The sequence below is a fragment of the Phalacrocorax aristotelis genome, chromosome 3 (assembly GCF_949628215.1).
Source record: "Phalacrocorax aristotelis chromosome 3, bGulAri2.1, whole genome shotgun sequence".
Lineage (NCBI taxonomy): Eukaryota > Metazoa > Chordata > Aves > Suliformes > Phalacrocoracidae > Phalacrocorax > Phalacrocorax aristotelis.
In genome coordinates, this window is record NC_134278.1 from 13,415,435 (window position 1) to 13,433,160 (window position 17,726).

The following is a 17,726-nucleotide window of genomic DNA, read 5'->3' on the forward strand; positions in this document are numbered from 1 at the left end:
TGGCATTGTTCTTCATTCCAAACTGGGAACCAAGTTTCATAACTCCATGGTCATACCTGAGAAAGCTTGAATCCTGCATTAATTTCAGTTAATGCTGTATAGCAAAAGCAGTTCTGTATGCTCTCCAGTAATCACTTCATAGTTAGGCAGTTACTCTGGGTCTGAGCAAGGAGGAGCAATTTGAAGATCCATTCAGTTCAGCCTTCCAAGCAAACAGGAACAAATGAGAACTGTGGTAACTTCAGCGAGTGATATGGAGGATAGTGCTCTCCTGTGCAGGTGAAAAAGCGTTTTCTTTGAGGTGAAATGTAAACTATATGCATTCAGCCAAATTACTCTTTTCTAAGGTCTATTGAAAGGTTTGTGTAAAGAAAAAGTTCGTTCCCGGGAAGTGAACTGTGGTGCTGTTTTACACTTGTATCTCCGTGTGGGTACTCTTAATCAAACTGCTACGTATTGGATTTGATTATATACCACTTACTTTACTTTAATTCCTTTTTAGCTCTCAACTTGAAAATAATGTTAGGAAGAGTGAGTGCATGGCAGGTCTTGTGAAATCCTGAAATCCACAGACTCTCAAGCCCGTGGGGCAAATTCTCTTGAAATGGATCGTGTCAGTTCAAGAACTGCTTTTTCTATAGATGTTGACCTTGTTTAAATTAGACACAGGTAAATGAATTCTGGGTATTTAAGGCTCTTCCCATAGCAGCTTACGAGTGCTCTTTTTTTGCAGAAAATCTATTGCCAAATTACTGCTGCCCATAGAGGGCCTTTTTTGGGTAAAGTAAACAACTAATTCCACATGAATTCTTGGAAATAATTTGAAGGTTGAGGTAACAACAATTTGTTTGAACCTAAAAGACTAAAGCTTATAGATTACTGGGAGGAGATGCCCTGAAGTGACATCTTCTCATTGGATACAAATACGTTTTGTAAGATGTATAACCTTAACATTAGCAGGTTCCCCTTTTTCTAAATGTTATCTAGTTGGGCTTGTTTCCTGATCCTAATTTAATCCCACCCCCCAAGAATCAAGGACACTCACTTTCTAGGATTCCCCCCCCCATCCTCAGAAAGGTTCATTAAATTTTCAGTGATCGTTGTTCATGTCTGATTAAAAATGTCTATTATTAGAAAATATCTGGCAGCAGAGCAACTGCCCACTTTTTATGTAATAGGATATTAATTAATACCCTCGCTCTACAGGCAACAAGGCTGGAGATGTGATCTGTATCCAGCCTGTGGAAGAGTAAACTCTTGTCTCCCGTGCTGCAGAGTGTGCCCTAAGCAAGAAGCTACGGCTCAGAGAGAGGCTGTCCACTCCGTGTCTGCCGCGGGGCTGAAGCCTGGCACTGACACCCCTGGCACAGCATTGTGCCCGTAGCAAGTACTAACAATTTAGGGAGCTTCGCTTTGTTCTGGCTAGTTGAGAAAGGGCAAAATTCAAAAATCCATTGTAGACTGGAATTTTGGCTTATATCATGGATAGGGTAGTGTTTCTACATAATACCCTTTTTTTTAATGTATGGAGTAGAGCAGGTTCTGAAATACTTTATTCACTGTAATTGTAATGCCTTTTATCTTTTCCAAGGGCATGATCTGTCTTTTCATCTAATTGTGTCCCAGATTGGAATGGGAAAAATCATTGTCATGGTGACAAATCTGAAATAGGACTGTAGCATCATACTGTAACACACACACACACTCTCACTCACTCACTCACACATACACACTCACACACTCTCTCTCTCTCACTGGTGAAATTACTGGCCATGTTCAGCAGTGGATAGGACAAGAAAAGGTGAAAGCAGAGTCTCTAAGACATCTGGATTTCCTCTCTATTCTTTTGCTAGTCTGTTGAGGCCAGGTGATTATGATGTTTTTGACAAATATGATTTCACATTGAATGAAATGCAAGCACTAACCAGCTTCAGTGGGAATCCTCTTAACTTGCCATCGGTTTGGCTGAGGGTGGAATAAAGTTCTGTGCTTTTGGTTTGCATTTCAGACACAGAAAGGGTGTATGATTTGGAAGCACTTCTTTTAGTACTGTCCTGTTATCTCTTCATTAAAATTAATTATTGAGATATACTTCATAAAAATTAGTTACTGAGATATTGTTGTGCTTAAATTTGTGTTGGTAAAGGCTTCATATCCATTCTTTCTATATTTAATCTTGTCCTATGACTACTAATGTCTTACCTACATAGCAGTTTCTATGCTTTTTCTAATGCACACTTGGTGAAGAATAAGGTAGATATGTTGTGCTGTTAGGTTGGTTTGTTTTTTTTTTAAACAAACAGCAGGTATTTTCCTAAGAAAAAAAAAGTATGATTCCACACTCCCACCCTGCCACACATCTTAAATATTTAATGTATCCACAAATGGACTGTAGTTGGTCCAACTTTCCCCCTTTTTTTATGAAATCTGAAGCCTCATTCAAAACATGGAATAGACCATGTATAAAGATGAAAGAGAGCATTTGTTCATGGAATGAATGAATTATCAAATCTTGGTTATTTCTGGCGGAGCCAATGGAATTGCATTTCTCTGCAGTGCTAAATTTTTTGCTTTCTGAATTAAAATTTGCTGGTAGAATCTGTATATGGAAGAGTCAAACCTGGTCTGACTCTTGAAATAATTGGTAGAGGATTAATTTAGTTGTCAGGTTTAGGGTTCACATTGGAAACACTCAGGCAAAGGGAGGTAGAAGGGTTTCCAATTTTGTCTTATTAAAGACAGTGTACTCAGAATGCTAGTCATGAGTACTCTAAACACTCAGACTTGAAATGCAGTAAGTCTGGTGATTATGATAACTTATTACTGAGAGGGCTTGCATTCAGTGCGGATTAGTCAGTGGCTATGATTTTATTTATAAGTGGGATCAAATTGCTTAAGCACGTGCTGGTTCTCTGGAAGCATGGGGATAAGAGGTGAGCACTGCCAAGCAGTGATTCCACTCTGTGATTCAGGAATGGCATTTTTTTAACTTGGAACAGAGAAATGAGTTTTGGTATTGTTGGAATAGAAAACAATTTAAAAAGCCAAAATCCCTCATGAAGTCGTCTGTATTCCTTTTAGCTGTTGTTGCTGTTATTGTTGTGGACAACAAGATGAAATATTTTTCAAAGTAATGGATTACAGGTATTTTAGTTGACCATTTGTGGCAAGATCTTCATGTAAAATCTCTTTTGAAACATGGCCATAACAGAACATCTGTTTGCATAACGTATTTCATAAGTAAGATGCATGGTTTTTTACAAAAGCCTGAATCATTCTCCCTGCCTTTATTTTTAAGCTAAACACTTTCAGCATAAATATAAACTGCTTCTGCAAATGCAAGCTAAGCCTGTTGCTCTGTAGCCTTTGCAGCCCTCTTCCTCTCCCTTTTTTTCCCTCTTCCACCCACCTACCTTCTTCCTACTCCTATGCCAGGTGCTGGGATACTACAGAATGCTCAGTGGGTCCCAAATATTCAACCTTCCCCCAGCTTCCAAAAGGTGAATTGGGAAAAACTGAAAAAGACCAACCATAATGGATTGTACTAAAGGCCATTTTTAAGTCCCAAAGCGCTGAGCAGTCTGTAGTGTTTACATATCTATTAGGGGCTAATATTTTTTAAAGCAAAGAAATTGTGAAAAGTTGCATAGAAGTACCTTGTTAACCAACCCATGCTTCAGGTGACCTGAACGTGCAAATTTTACACTCGTAAACTGTACTAATAAATCACTTATTATTCCTTCATGTCTTAATATTAACTGAAAATGTTATTTTAATTAACTTTTATTTAACTATTACAATATAGATATTGATTTATAGGTGACCCCTACCTTCCCCCTACTCTGTTGTTCTATAGTATGTGACTGTGTAGCAAGATCACCACTTTCTTCTTTAAACTGAGAAGTGTTTACTGTTTTGTTTCTTTATCACAAGATGACAAACCCCTTACAGTGTATACCTAAGATTTCTTGCAGCTTGGGGAAAGAACCAATCAGTAACACTGTAAACTTAATGTGTCCGATAGGTTGGTTCAACAGCCGTGTCCCTGCTGGAGTTTTCCTGTTTGGGATAGTTTTTCCCTTTGGTGCTACTTTCCCTTGCTTTTTAGAGGATAGTGGAATTTTTTAGTAATGTGAAGTATTTTGGATATAAAACCCAGCTGAGTAAGCCCAGTTTATTTTTACTTTGACTCATTCTCTCTTTTAAACAAGATGAGGGAAAACTTCCAGAAAAAAAGGGAAGTCAAGTCAGTATTGTTTCATGTGTCCAGTCTCATGGGACTCATGGTGACATACAAATATAGAAAAGATTTCAAGTATTAGTTGCCTCAGAGCTACAGACACAGTTGTCTCAGCCATTTAGTCTGGTTGGTGCAAGGTCAGTAGATAACTTGACACATTTAAACAGATTATCCTAACCTGAAGCATCATGGAGAAAGGCTTTGAGAAGCCTGCTCTTTCCATGTTCTCCAAAGTGAACCAGTTCATTTGTTTCTACTGGGGAGTGGGTAAAGGAGTCACATACTGGTATATGGGTGGAGAACAGGGTCTCATTTCTTGATGAGACTAAGACGACTAAATAGAAAAAGTATTTTTAATATTTCTTGTTTATTTATGTAGAGAAGTCTACAGTAGCTCTTCCTACTCAGTGAGTTTTGAACTGAAGGTATCTTATTGCTTTTAATTCAAGCAAGTAACCCTTAAGTCCTAAGTTTGCCTTCAAAGTATTTTTTCTTCCATAAAAATTAAAATTCTATCTTTATAAGTTAATACAAATTTAAGAAGAAAAAAAATGTGTCTCTGTAGAAACCTGGGACAATGTGATCGTTTCTGTAAATACTGGCTACGGTTCTATATATAGGTCATCCAGTCTTTAGTCTGTGCCAGTCATCTTTATGTTTTAAGGCAAAAGAAGGCAGAAGATCTCTACCTTCTCTAACATGTCAATGTTCTAGGGAAAACATCACCCCTTGGTATCACACTGTTGTGAAAACCCCATTGGATGGGATTTGAATGGGAAAATTGACCTACTTCCAAATGTCATTTCTCTGAACAGTAAAGGTCTACAGGTCACTCCCACCCTGAAAAACTGATCATTGACAGGGATTTATTTTAGTAGAAGAAATAATCTCTGACATACATAAGAAAAATGTTTATTTTTAACAGTATTGTATCTGTGTTTTACAAAAGGAGAAATAAATTACCCTGGTTAAGGAAGCGTGGATGAAAGTCAAAGTGGCATAATATCCCACTGCTCCATCCACTGAAAAGCCTGATTTTATCCCCAAGCTGCAAGAAAAGTGAACAATCCTTTGTAATCAAGCTGTGGAGCTCAGGAAAGAGAGGGACATTTTTGCTAAAGGACTGACGCATTATCCTATTTTCTGACAACATTGCTTTATGATACTGCTTCACTTCAAAATGCTGTGTCTTGAGAAGAGGCATTATGAGCCAGAGCATACAAAACTTGTACTGTTTTTCCTTCCTTGCTATAGAAAAGAAAGAACTTGGATGTTAGCAAAATGGCAGCACAGTGTAATTGTGTATTTTAAAGAAACACATCAGAATGGAGTTACACATAGTCAAGCTGGATATAATGTTGTTAAGCAGAACTGAGTAATCTTGCCGTTTGTATTGCAGCTACCTTTTGACTTTGTGTATTTTGCTTTTGTTTCTTAGATGCACAGCCCACAGATGGAGAAAGGGAGGTATGGAATCAGATCAGTGCAGTTTTACAGGACTCGGAAAGTATGCTTGCAGACCTCCAGGCTTACAAAGGAGCTGGTCAAGAAATTAAAGACGTATGTTTGTTAATGACAGTTCTTTGGAAGCAAAATCAAGCAAAACTCAATGTGCTCCTGCTTCTGTTCTGTATCCAAGCACGTTCTATGAAACGTTATGAAAATCTTCATTAAAATTGTATTTAGGAAATACGTTACAGATTAGGTGTAACATAGAATATAAAGCCCTAATAAATTATTAAATGATGGCTGTTGGAACTTCTTTTAGGTTTCCTATTGGTAATTAGTAATTTTTTTCACTTTGAGAAATATAGGAGTCAAAGTTGAGGATGTGTAAGACACAGTACTGAGATACCACAAATACACTGTAAAAAAAAAGTTGAAAATAGTTGTTATTCTGTGTAAGTGAAATAATGAAATGCAGTAAATTATAACCTTACATCCACTTTGCAGGCATCTTATTCTATGAAACTGGTCGCGAAGTACAGTTCTGAACTGTAATTTAGAACTTGGTTCAACTGACCAAACCTTTCCCTTTATCAACTTTACGGTTACTGTTCGTGTGAGCTGTTGGTTACTGAAGAACCTGAATATGTTGAAGATTTCAAAAGCATCAGAATCTTTAAAAAAAAAAACCACCTATTTCTGCAACCAGTAATCATACAAAAGGTCTCCTCTGGTGTTTCTGCCATATTTTTTCCCCAAATATTGTGATAAAACATATTTCTGTATGTCAGTGGTGCATTCAAATGGATAATTTTAAATAACTATGTTACAGGGGGAGAGGAAAGGTGGAAAAATGGTATTTTGGGGGCTCACTAATTTCCTACTCTGTGCAATGTAATTGCTCATAATTATTCTGTTTTACAATACTTTCTAAAATAGTGAACTAGAAAACTTCCAAACCATCTTTTGTTTGTTATTCATAGATCACAGTTCTTTACAGTAATATTTTCATTTCAGGCAATACAAAACCCCAATGATATCCAGTTGCAAGAAAGAGCATGGAATTCAGTATGTCCTCTGGTTGTAAGGCTGAAGCGCTTTTATGAGTTTTCACTCAGATTAGGTGAGCCCTGTATTTATTGAGGCACATTTTTAATCTTCTTTTATTTTCAAAATTGTCATAGTTTGTTAGTTTGTCACCTAAAATAATTTGTCACTTAAAAATCTGCATTATCTAAATGGAGCACAAGCAAAGAATGTGATAAAACTATAAAAGGTTTTTCTCTGGTGCCCACCAGTCTTCTGCACTTCACCGGTCCATTGTACTAACTCGTTGTGCAATGTCATTTGGATCTTTCATAGATTTAAAAGGAGTGTAAGCCAGTAATATTTTGAAACTTCTATAAACAGGGGTAATGGGGAGAAGGGTATCAGTAAACTATCTCACAGGGTGAAAATCCAAAGTTGGGCATGTTTTACACTGGCTTTGTCATCCCTACAAACCCCAAAATGATGTAATTACTCCTTGAATTAGGACTCTGGAAGAGAACCACTGTGCAAAAATTTATGTATAAAGTGGGAGAGCTCCCAATGCAAGGGAATTCTTCCACACCATCCTGCTTACTAAGTCTTTCTCTTTTTGGGTTAGGCTAGTAATTATAGCCATGGGAGCTGAACTAGCGCCTAAGAGTATACTTTTAGTAACAGAGATGCCACAATAATCTCTATACTGAGCTGATGGCTAATTGGGGAAGATGAAAGAGAGAGTTGAATATCTAAATGCAAGGAAAATGCTTTCTCTATAATTTTTGCTAGGGAACGCAGATAAAGGGTGATAAAAAGGGGAAAGAGCTCAGTTATAGAAAATTGAGAGAAAATGGCAGAGAGCCTGAAGAGGCAGGTGTCTTTCACTAATGTTTCTCACCTTAGAGTGGTACAAAAAAGCATTTCTATTAGGGCTCTGGATGTTCAGAGGGTTCTTTCCCTTCAAACAAAGTATATTTAGATATAAAACTTTGTCATAATGTGATTAGAATTTGTGCTTCTGATTTTTATTCAGAGAAAGCCCTGCAGAGCTTATTGGAGTCCTTGACGTGCCCACCTTATACTCCAACCCAGCACTTGGAACGGGAACAGGCTCTAGCGAAAGAGTTTGCAGAAATCTTACATTTCACTCTTCGTTTTGATGAACTTAAGGTTAATAAAATCTTTTTAATACGTGCTGATTTTTTCCATGTATTTTGAACCGAAACTGATTATTTCCTATGTCTTCCTCTAAGATGAGAAACCCAGCAATTCAGAATGACTTCAGTTATTATAGGCGGACAATAAGTCGCAACAGAATAAACAACATGCATGTAAGTAAATACAATCTGATCTGTTTTTCATACTGAGGTATTTATCAGTGTGAATTTATACCATTTGTTGTAATGTTTTTTCTTTTCATTCACTAGCTGTCATGTTCTCTCCTTCCCACTGAGAGTTAATCAACACTCTGGATGAAGTGATTAGAGTGCAACTATTCATGCAACAATCTGCTTGCTGACATGAGCACGCACTGTATCTTTTTCTTGCTGCTGACAAGACTTTAAAGTGTTTTACTGACTATTTTTTCTCATTTTTTCATCAGCTAGACATTGAGAATGAAGTAAACAATGAAATGGCCAATAGGATGTCCCTGTTTTATGCAGAAGCCACACCAATGCTGAAAACACTCAGTAATGCAACTACACATTTTGTATCAGAAGTAGGTAATGGGGGAGAAAAGGTCTATATATAGACATTCTTGATTTTAATTTTTGCAAGATGATTTACTGAACAATGGCTGTTTTTAACCCTTCTAGAACAAAACGTTACCAATTGAAAATACAACGGACTGTCTAAGTACTATGGCTAGTGTATGTAAAGTCATGTTGGAAACACCGTAAGTTTTACCTTAAATCTTGTTTTTCTTGTATGAGAGAATTTGTATAGTATTTTAAGTAGCCACCTGGGATAAACAGATTTTTTTTTTCCAAATTAATGCCTGTATGTTTGCCTTAAGTTGTTATCACATTTGTATACAAAGCATGACCTGGTATTAGAAAGCCGTGCCTTCTGTTTTAACCACCTTATGATATTTTTCATGAATCAGCATTGAATTTTGTTAGGGAGAGTTTACATGGTCAGCCAGTATTTGAACAAAAGTTTAAAATGCAAGTGTAACCTTATGCACTCATAGGCTTCTGTGTCTTGTCTAACCAGGGCCATAGGCCAACTGGTGTCTCTTGATTGCCCATGCTGCTCGGTTATCAGCACACTTAAGGCCAAGATTTTGGCTTTTGCAAGTAGCGCTTTCACAAATGATACACGAGGACTATTTTGAGGATCAGTTGTGTAGAGCTTTTTTGGATGTAACCATCCTATCCTGTATATGAGAAACTTCAGCTGTATGGAAACTCTAGTTATTTTCTTAGCTGCTAGCATAGGTATAGCCAGTGGGGTTACTATTGTTATGCTATGCATTTAGTCAAGTGGTTTTTGGGTTAGATGTCTCTTCAAGTGGAAAACACATACAAGACAGAGTCAAGGTAGCCTTCCTGTATTTTAATTGTTTGTTCACGGTGCCATGGAAAGGGTAGAATTCCTGAGGTTATTGTATTTGGTTATGAAAATTCTGGAGAAGTATATGTATATGGTGGCACTCGCCTCACAGCCCTGGGACATCATAGAAGTAGTCACTGAAAAGTAAACTTATGTGTCAGCTCAGTTTTTGGCAGGAGTAGAGGAACAGAAAGTTGTGAGTCATCTACCAGAAGATTATCTGATATTTAATTCTAATTGTGGGATAATGAAGAATTTTTACCTCAAAATGTCTGTAGCCTTTAAATCTGTTCATGTTATGACGCTGTGTTAATTAAACAGAAGAATAAAAGTTGAAGTTACTGTAAACTGAGAGGTAATATAGTACAGATTTTAGTATTTTTAATGATATGTTTCAGTGAAAAAAATCAAGTTTTATGTTGAAAACCAATGAATGACAGTAGGCAAATCTATGTATTATCTATGCAAAATAATACTTGTTAGAAAAATTGTGTTAATTTATGTTTTTCAGGATTTCTGTTATTCTCTAGTTTGTTTTTCATTTCCTGATGATGGTTTCAGGGATTAGAGCTGATAGGGGCTGTCAACTGTGCCATCCTTATTCTTATTTTGGAATTGAAAAGTCAAAGAAGACCTCCTTGGAATGAGTTTAGTGTAGTCCTATCTAGTGGGCTTCTGCATTTTAGATGCTCAGTGAACCCGGGTTGCTGAAGTTGCCTATGGGCTTAGAAGAGAGAGAGAGCAGGCAATGACTATGATCCGCTTAGGTGAAGCCCTAAACTTACTAGCTGCTGCAGTTAGATCCCACTTAAATGTTAACTGTTTCAAAGTAGGAATTTAAGCAAAAAGAGTAGCTTTCCTTTGCATTTTGATATGTTGTGTTTCTAAGATTAAACAGAACTAAATCAGTCTCCATCATTTTTCATGAACTATGCAAGTCTTCTGTGAAGCCATCATCTTAGACATTTTGCTGAACTGAGGGTCTGAACTGTGAAGAGGTGTTAGAAGGGGTTTACTTATCTTTATTTGCTTTCGAGCCTTCCTTCTAAATTGACAAGGACTTACTCAATTCAAAGATCTTTAAAATCTTACTAAGATTCATCTTCAACTTTCAAATACAATGTTCAGATTTCGTGCACTAATAGCCTAGTTTGCAAAATTGTCCAGTAGAAAGTCAAGACTGTTTCCTTTGTTCTCTTTTCCAGAGAGTACAGGGGTAGATTCACCAGTGAAGAGACCCTTATGTTCTGCATGCGAGTAATGGTGGGAGTTATTATTCTGTACGATCACGTTCATCCTGTGGGAGCTTTCTCAAAGACATCAAAGATTGATGTAAGAGTGACTTTTCTTTAATACTCTGTAGGTTTGAGAATACTAGTCTGCAGCTTGTTTTCAGCCAAGCTTATGACTTTGTATAAATCATTTTAGTTACTTTTGAATGGCAAAATTTAGAATTTATCTTCACCTGTGTAGTTCAATATATCAGCCTCTTTGAAATTAAAATAAGGATCGCTCTTTTTTATCTCTGTATTTTCTTCCAGACACAGATACTCATTTGTCTTTGTTAGCTCTGCTTTCCTGCCGACTGTGTGGTTACACTAAAATAATCTTGTATTACACCTACCCTGGAATAAGTTCTATGGTCATAATTTTTTATTAATCATGTAATTTATGCTGAAACGCTCATCTTTGGCAGTAGTTATGTTGTAAATAAGCAGAGATTTGACATTGTCTCTGCATTGTCTGAGATCTGAAGTAGCAGAACTGAAATGTTATTGTTGTAATGCTGATAATGAGCCTTCAGTTTTAGCTTTGGCATGATAGTCACACCAAAATCAACCTTATTTTTTCATCTGAGATATTGCAAGCACACACAAAAAAAGTACTCTTCTTTTTGCTACATCTTTTTACAAACCTAAATCTCATGCACCATGCCTTTCAGTAGAATTAAACTGTAATGCATGAAAAAAAAGATGCTAAGTCTTTCCCTTTACAAGACAGCCTACTTCAAAAGAAAATAAAACATATATATATATATATATATGAGTCTTCATTAGCATTTTTCATCTGCAGATATCAGTATTTTACCACATCTCCTCTTTGGCTCTGTTTTACAGAGAAGGTATGTCACAAAGAGGTGAATTGATCTGCTGAAGGTCATGCCACAGATAGAGCCTGGGAATTGAATGCAGACTTCCTGACTTCTAACTCAGTCTCTTGCCTACAGACACAACACGAGTAAAATTTTGATAGGACCCCGATACACAATGTGTGTACTTTGTTTTTCACATTTATCCTAACACCCTATAATCTTACAGGATAGTTAGCTAGATGTAAATGGGAGGCAGGAGATGTATGACTAATAAAAATTCTAAAAATGAGTACATGGTCCCAAATCTTAATTTGCCTAATTAGTTTAGTGATTATTCCCTAATAAAAAAAATCTTATAATATTTCAGATGATGAGTTTATTTTACTGTAGGAAAAAAAATGCTTTTCTCCAAACTAGTAATTTCTTAGGAGCCATGTCAAGAGAATTTCAGGGACAGTGGAACAATTACCCTTTCCTCACTCTTTCAAGACTGACGACTGTATTTCAAGCTGTTGATTACAGGCTCCTAGTTTAGATGTCCTAAACAGCTTCTCTTTTTTGACTGTTTTAGCAATTCTGATTCCCACAAAAATGGAAAAGAATGGTTTGAATTTTTATCCCCTTTGAGTTTGTCTGATCTGATCTGACGGGGCATGTAAACCTGTACTGAGTGTTGTGAATATAGCCTAGAGTTTCTCCAGTTCAGAGAAAGTGACTGTGTCACTTCAGAACATGTGCTGCTACCCTGAGAATTTGATCTGCTCTGCTATTTGCAAGGCTAATTTTATCTTCCAGATAGAAATGAGCCAACTGAACAGTGATCAGTGATTGTTAGGCTGGTCATTGTGCAGGAGGCTGAGTTACATTTTCCATATCATTTTTATTGGTAAATACATGGACCCTGACTTCAGTTAAGTATTTCATCACCCACTTCCATAATAAAGCAGAGTTGCTCTTTAGCTGCAAAGAAAATACTGGCATTTAGCTTTGGCACTGGAATGCAACTTGGAAACTTAAAAGGTTCAGATCTTGACTCTGCCAGGTCTTTGTCATTTTCAATAAGATGGAATTAATCTAGACTAATTTCTGGATAGCTTTTCGATGTCTTCATAGCAATTGGAAGAAATAGGTACTTCTGGAGCATGTTTCACTACATATGAAAGTATATTCTGAATAGGTTAGAGGAATTTCCTATTTCTCTCTATTGACAAGATAGGGAGTCTGTATAGAGGGTCAAATGAGTTTTACCTCTGCTTTCTCTCCTTCGTTTCCCCTTTTGTAAATTTGGACAGAGTTTCAGCCTGTTGTTTACATTCTCCACAAGGGTGTTCATCCAGTGTGGTGTTTAAAATCAACATCGTGGACTTCTTATCTCAGATTAAATTTGTAATCACTAGTTACAAAACAAATCAGTTATCACCAGTTAAGCCTAAAACTGAAAACTGAATACTGAAAATTACTTCCTTGTGTGCAAGCATAAAAATAAAAGTCAAAGTTGAAACATCTCTTCTGATAGTTGCTAACAGCTGTGACATGGAAAACTCTTCCAAAATCTCTTCTTTTTAGCCTATATCAGCTGTTATTGACTTTTTTTTTAAGCTGGAATTGAAGAAATCATGTGCAAGTTAAAATATATACACTTTGTATATAATTCACTATCAACAAATGCTTATTAAAGTAGATGCTATTTTCTCAAAAGTTTTTCTCAAAAGAGGTTTTTAACTTTAAGACAATTTTAATAAGTTATAATGCTTTCATTGTGTCATATAAGGCAGCATTAACACTCAGTAGGAAAAAAAACCTGCCTGTCTTTGTTGAAATTTTTCCTTGTTTTCAGCTAGTACAATTCATATATTATTGTTCAATAGTGGCATGCTTCTGTTCCCAGATGAAGGGATGCATAAAAGTTTTAAAGGAACAACCACCCGACACTGTGGAAGGACTTCTGAATGCTCTCAGGTATGTGTGGAATGATTGTTCGATTCAGCCTTAACAAATTCCTCTTATTTTTCTCCCAGTCTCTTTATATTTAAGACTTTTCACCTTAGAAGCTTGGTTCATTAAGGAAATTGTCCTTTCAGGTATGCCTTCATCACCTGGGGTTTTATTAGGTAATATTCATTTCTTTCTATTTCACTTTCATAAGCAATGACTATTGATATTGAAAGTCTTAATGTCCTTCTTCAGAGATACTTAAGGTTTGTTTTATCGCCTAAAACTTAGCCATCTAAAAGGTAAACAATACATCGGAGGTAAAAAATGTATTTAAGATAAGATGTGTGAAATAAAATACTCCAGTAACTAGAATATTTTAGAAGCAAGAGAAGAATTTCTGTTTCTCAAACCCTTGATATTTCCCTCTCTCTTTCCCTGTGATTTAATAAGACTTTTTTAAAAAAAAAATTTTGCTAAAGGATACAACTTCAAGAACACAGCAACGTAAATCCCAGCTCTGTAGCGAAGTGTTTAAGGTGCTGTCTTGGGCAGTGAGACACAATGGTCTGACACTTCTCTGAAGCTGAGAAGGGAGTCTTACTATCAAGTTTTTCAGAGCTGTGTTGAATTCTGTAGCTGTTGAATACTCGCATAGAGTGAAAACTGCACCCATAACCACCTCTGTATATATTCGCTATGTCTTTCGAGTTAAAATTGATGTGGAGTTAAATCCTACGGGTATCAGGTGTGTTTTGAGTTTATGTGATGATTGATCTCCCTGCGAACATAAGCAATGAAGAATGTTTGGGCTTAAATAGAAAAAAACCCACAAAAGCTCTTCAGTCCTCACAAGATATCCCCAAAAGTAACTCTGCTGGTTACAAAATCCCAAAAAAATAGAAAACCCTCTATGTGATGGTACATTGTAAGATATTAAGGTACAGGACATTTAAGAAAGCTGCCTAAAGTTAGGCTTCTGGATGATGCCAAAATTCAAGATTCTTAAATCATTTCAGTAATTACTCTATTTCTTGTGTCTTTGCATGTTTTTTACTCCTTTTGAGGCTTTTAGCTGGAAAAAAAAAAGATATAATTTTGACCCAAAATTATGACAGTGTTATAGACAGATGGCAAACAGTATTCAGCCAGGATTTATCCACAATTCTCCACCTGTTAACAAGGAATAACTTATTGCAAGGGGTATTTAGAAGATAAAGAACACCAGACTATTAGCAGTTAAATTCCAGCGATCGGTGACTAGAGGAGCATGTAAGTTCCTCCTTTGAGTAATTGAACTGCACTGATTTCAAAAACAGGCACTGAAGTTTTCAGACTTTTCTAATTCCTGTTCATTTTATAAAATATTGTTTTAATTTGTAATTTCTAGGTTCACTACAAAACACCTGAATGATGAATCTACTTCAAAACAAATTCGAGCTATGCTGCAGTAGTATCCTGGGACGAGTAGATGTTTGTATTGATCACAGAAGATGTGTATGTTTACATAATTTAATGCAGGTTGATGTTAATACTTGTGTGTATTTACATAACCATCATCTTCATGTTGCTGAAATATATGAATCTGTTCATAACCTGACTGACTTTATATAGTGCAGCAAAACTTTTTATGCTAGCATTTATCTTTTGACTTTTAAAATACTTTTTTACATAGATACTTCAGCTACAACAGTTTATCTGTGCATTTTAATCCTTAAACACCTTCTCTATCAGAGAAGTAAGTAGTGAAGACAAAATGGAAATCGAATAAATGGAAATGTCAAAGATACAACAGAAAAGGAACTCTAAAGAAGGAGAAAGCTTATATCTAAGAGAAAGTAAAATTCATTGGATATGTTTTAAGAACATGCACACAGGGTTTTAGTGAGTTGGTTTTAGGTTCTCATCAAACTTGTATGAATAGGACAATACCTGAATGTTCATCACTCTCATAAAATGCATTCTTTCCTGTAGTAAGTGGAGATCCACCTAAATTGAAGGATTATGTGCTGGCTGACATCCAAAAACGGATTGCAAAGGGGTCATTTTACCTCTTTTATTAAGTATAACCTGTATGTTTCAGCCACTGAGGAAATTAATATCCTCTTTCAGATTCAATATAAATAAACAGAAAACGTGTTTTAAGACCATGGCTAGGTTCTGAAAATTCTGTATAGTTTGATTTAGAAAGGAAAGAGAAAATACTAATGCCTTGACTTAACTAGAAAGGGTTTGTCAGAGTAGATACATTATGATAAACATAATGTCTCAGACAGCTCTATCTGGTAAGTAATGTTTTTACTGATATAAACTGGTATGAAGCAGAACATGCTTCTGGAACAGCAAACTTCCCTAGTGTCAAATTGGCCTCATCAGACTAGGAATGATATAAATAAGTTTCAAGAGCTGAGCTGTTCTCAGACACTCCATCAAGTTCCTTGATAGTATTATTCATCAGATGATTCAGAGTCAACACAGAAACATATATCAGCTGACTGCTCTTCATTGGGTTTTGAGATGTGATTGATGCTTCAAGGAGTTGAGTTCCTTGCAGAGTTATTTGTTCTTACTTCTGTGTAATTTTGGAGTAAATGGAATAGAAGTACTTTGCCAAAAACAGCAAAGTGCTCTTGCTCTTTTAAGTGGGTCTTCTGGATGGTTTGCAGTTGCTGTACATATTCTTGCAGAAGTCGCGCTCTGAAAATGTGTTTGATTTTGTGTACTTTTCTTGCATGTGTGTGTGAAAACTCCAGTGCTTGTGCACAGATTCCGATTTGTATTTGCTCATTCTTGTGTACGTAAGTCAGGGTTTGTGTGCTCTCACTGGAATTTTCATGCCTATCTCTTCTAAAAACATTACATTAAGACATTGAATATACATTTGGTCTGCTGAAACTCAGCTGCACTGTGACAAATTCAGTTGTTGAACTCGGACATTAAACAGTATTAATATCATGAGTTCTTTGGAGAAGGAATTGCCTTAGAGTTTATTTCGGAGCAGTACGACCACCCTGAGGTTTCTCAGGCCAGATCAGAACCCATAGGCACTGACGTGGTATGTGTCGCGATACTGGACAGCACCACAGCTCCACGCTTCGTGTCACCCCTCTGCAGTTGTAGCAGCAGATTGCTGTGTGGTCAGGAACAGAAATAGAAATCACGCTAGTTTTTTTGCTTTTCTGGAATCAGTGATCACACCCCTTTTTTACAGCAGTAAATCCACTGTTTACAAACTCCATTCTTAATGGGGGGGACATTTACAAATGTATATTGGGGGAGTCCTGCTTTGTTCATAGTCATTTCCAGTTAGGAGAATCTAGGTGGAGGACAGGTCGTTCTGTTGAGCTTTGGTAACTGAAGTTAGTACATGCTTTACCTGTGATTATTTGTCCAACAATGAAGTATCCCAAAGGAAAGCTATTTGCCACTTGTATAATAAAAATGTAAACCTTAAAGCATTCTACGAGTTGTCATGTGATGTTTGCTGAAGTCACTGAATTTCTTTGCCTGCTATGATGTTTTGTACAGAGGTTGGTTTGAAATAATAAAAAGTTTGGTACAGTAAGCATTGGGACTGTCTGTATTTAGAGACAACATAAACAGGTTGAGAAGTATCTCATTTCAAGTTTTGGATCTGAGATATAGTAGGCTCACCTTTATGTATCCAGTTTGTACTTTATTTAAAAAGCATTTAAAATGTTTCACTTGTATGCCATAACAATATAACCTCTCGTCACTGAAATAATTCCTGGGTTTTCTGGTGATACTTGGCACTTGTCTGTCGTCTTGACATGGGGAAATTGTTGATGCTGTTTTACAGACTAGGAGGCGTGAATCCCTTCTATGACTATTATATCTTCACATTAGTCATCCTAGGCTATGGTGGCCATCTCAGGTGGCATTTATAATCAATAAGGTCACCGGAGGATGAGTCATTTCATCTTAAGGTAAGTGCAAATGAATTGCTTTAGCAAGAAGAGGTATACAGACTAATGGTCAAAGTTACTGATCTCCATTTTGTCAGTGTTTCGTCTTATTTTGGCTCATCATTATGTAAGAATACATGTTTGTAGTATCATAAATATTTAAGCCTCATAATGACACTATTTCAGAATAGGCACAAATGAGGGTGACTGGTTTAGGTCAGAAAAGCCCTCAAAAATTTGCTTGGTTTGTGGTAGTAGAAAATACTATTTTAGGGTGGTGTGAATTTGAAAGACAGGAATTTGCTGCTGCAAATGAATGGGTTTGAAGCATAATTTATGACTTGTAGGCTTTCTGCTGCGATATATAGAGTATAATATAATGTATTTAGCAATTAAATATATATTATTTTATTATAGAAATGATATATATTTAAATATATTACATAATTTCATATAGTAATTTATTACCATATATTATTTTGTTATAATATGTTTCTATATTATATAT

General features: G+C 36.2%; 1 protein-coding gene across 13 annotated transcripts in view; it reads left to right on the forward strand.

Annotated features, from left to right (window-relative positions):
- Positions 1–16,755, forward strand: part of CYRIA (CYFIP related Rac1 interactor A) — a 61,032-nt gene extending 44,277 nt beyond the window's left edge. For 10 of the 13 annotated variants that reach the window (XM_075086767.1, XM_075086773.1, XM_075086770.1 and 7 more), the window contains 9 exons: positions 5,679–5,800; positions 6,704–6,809; positions 7,746–7,882; positions 7,966–8,043; positions 8,316–8,432; positions 8,530–8,609; positions 10,474–10,600; positions 13,249–13,319; positions 14,683–16,755. In XM_075086767.1, the coding sequence (XP_074942868.1) occupies positions 5,679–5,800; positions 6,704–6,809; positions 7,746–7,882; positions 7,966–8,043; positions 8,316–8,432; positions 8,530–8,609; positions 10,474–10,600; positions 13,249–13,319; positions 14,683–14,746 (902 nt within the window). In that variant the 3' untranslated portion in view covers positions 14,747–16,755. Of the gene's footprint in view, positions 1–5,678; positions 5,801–6,703; positions 6,810–7,745; positions 7,883–7,965; positions 8,044–8,315; positions 8,433–8,529; positions 8,610–10,473; positions 10,601–13,228; positions 13,320–14,682 lie in introns of all 13 variants that reach the window. The other 3 variants (XR_012659492.1, XR_012659491.1, XR_012659490.1) reach the window with 1 other exon arrangement.
- Positions 16,756–17,726: the final 971 nt, after the last annotated feature.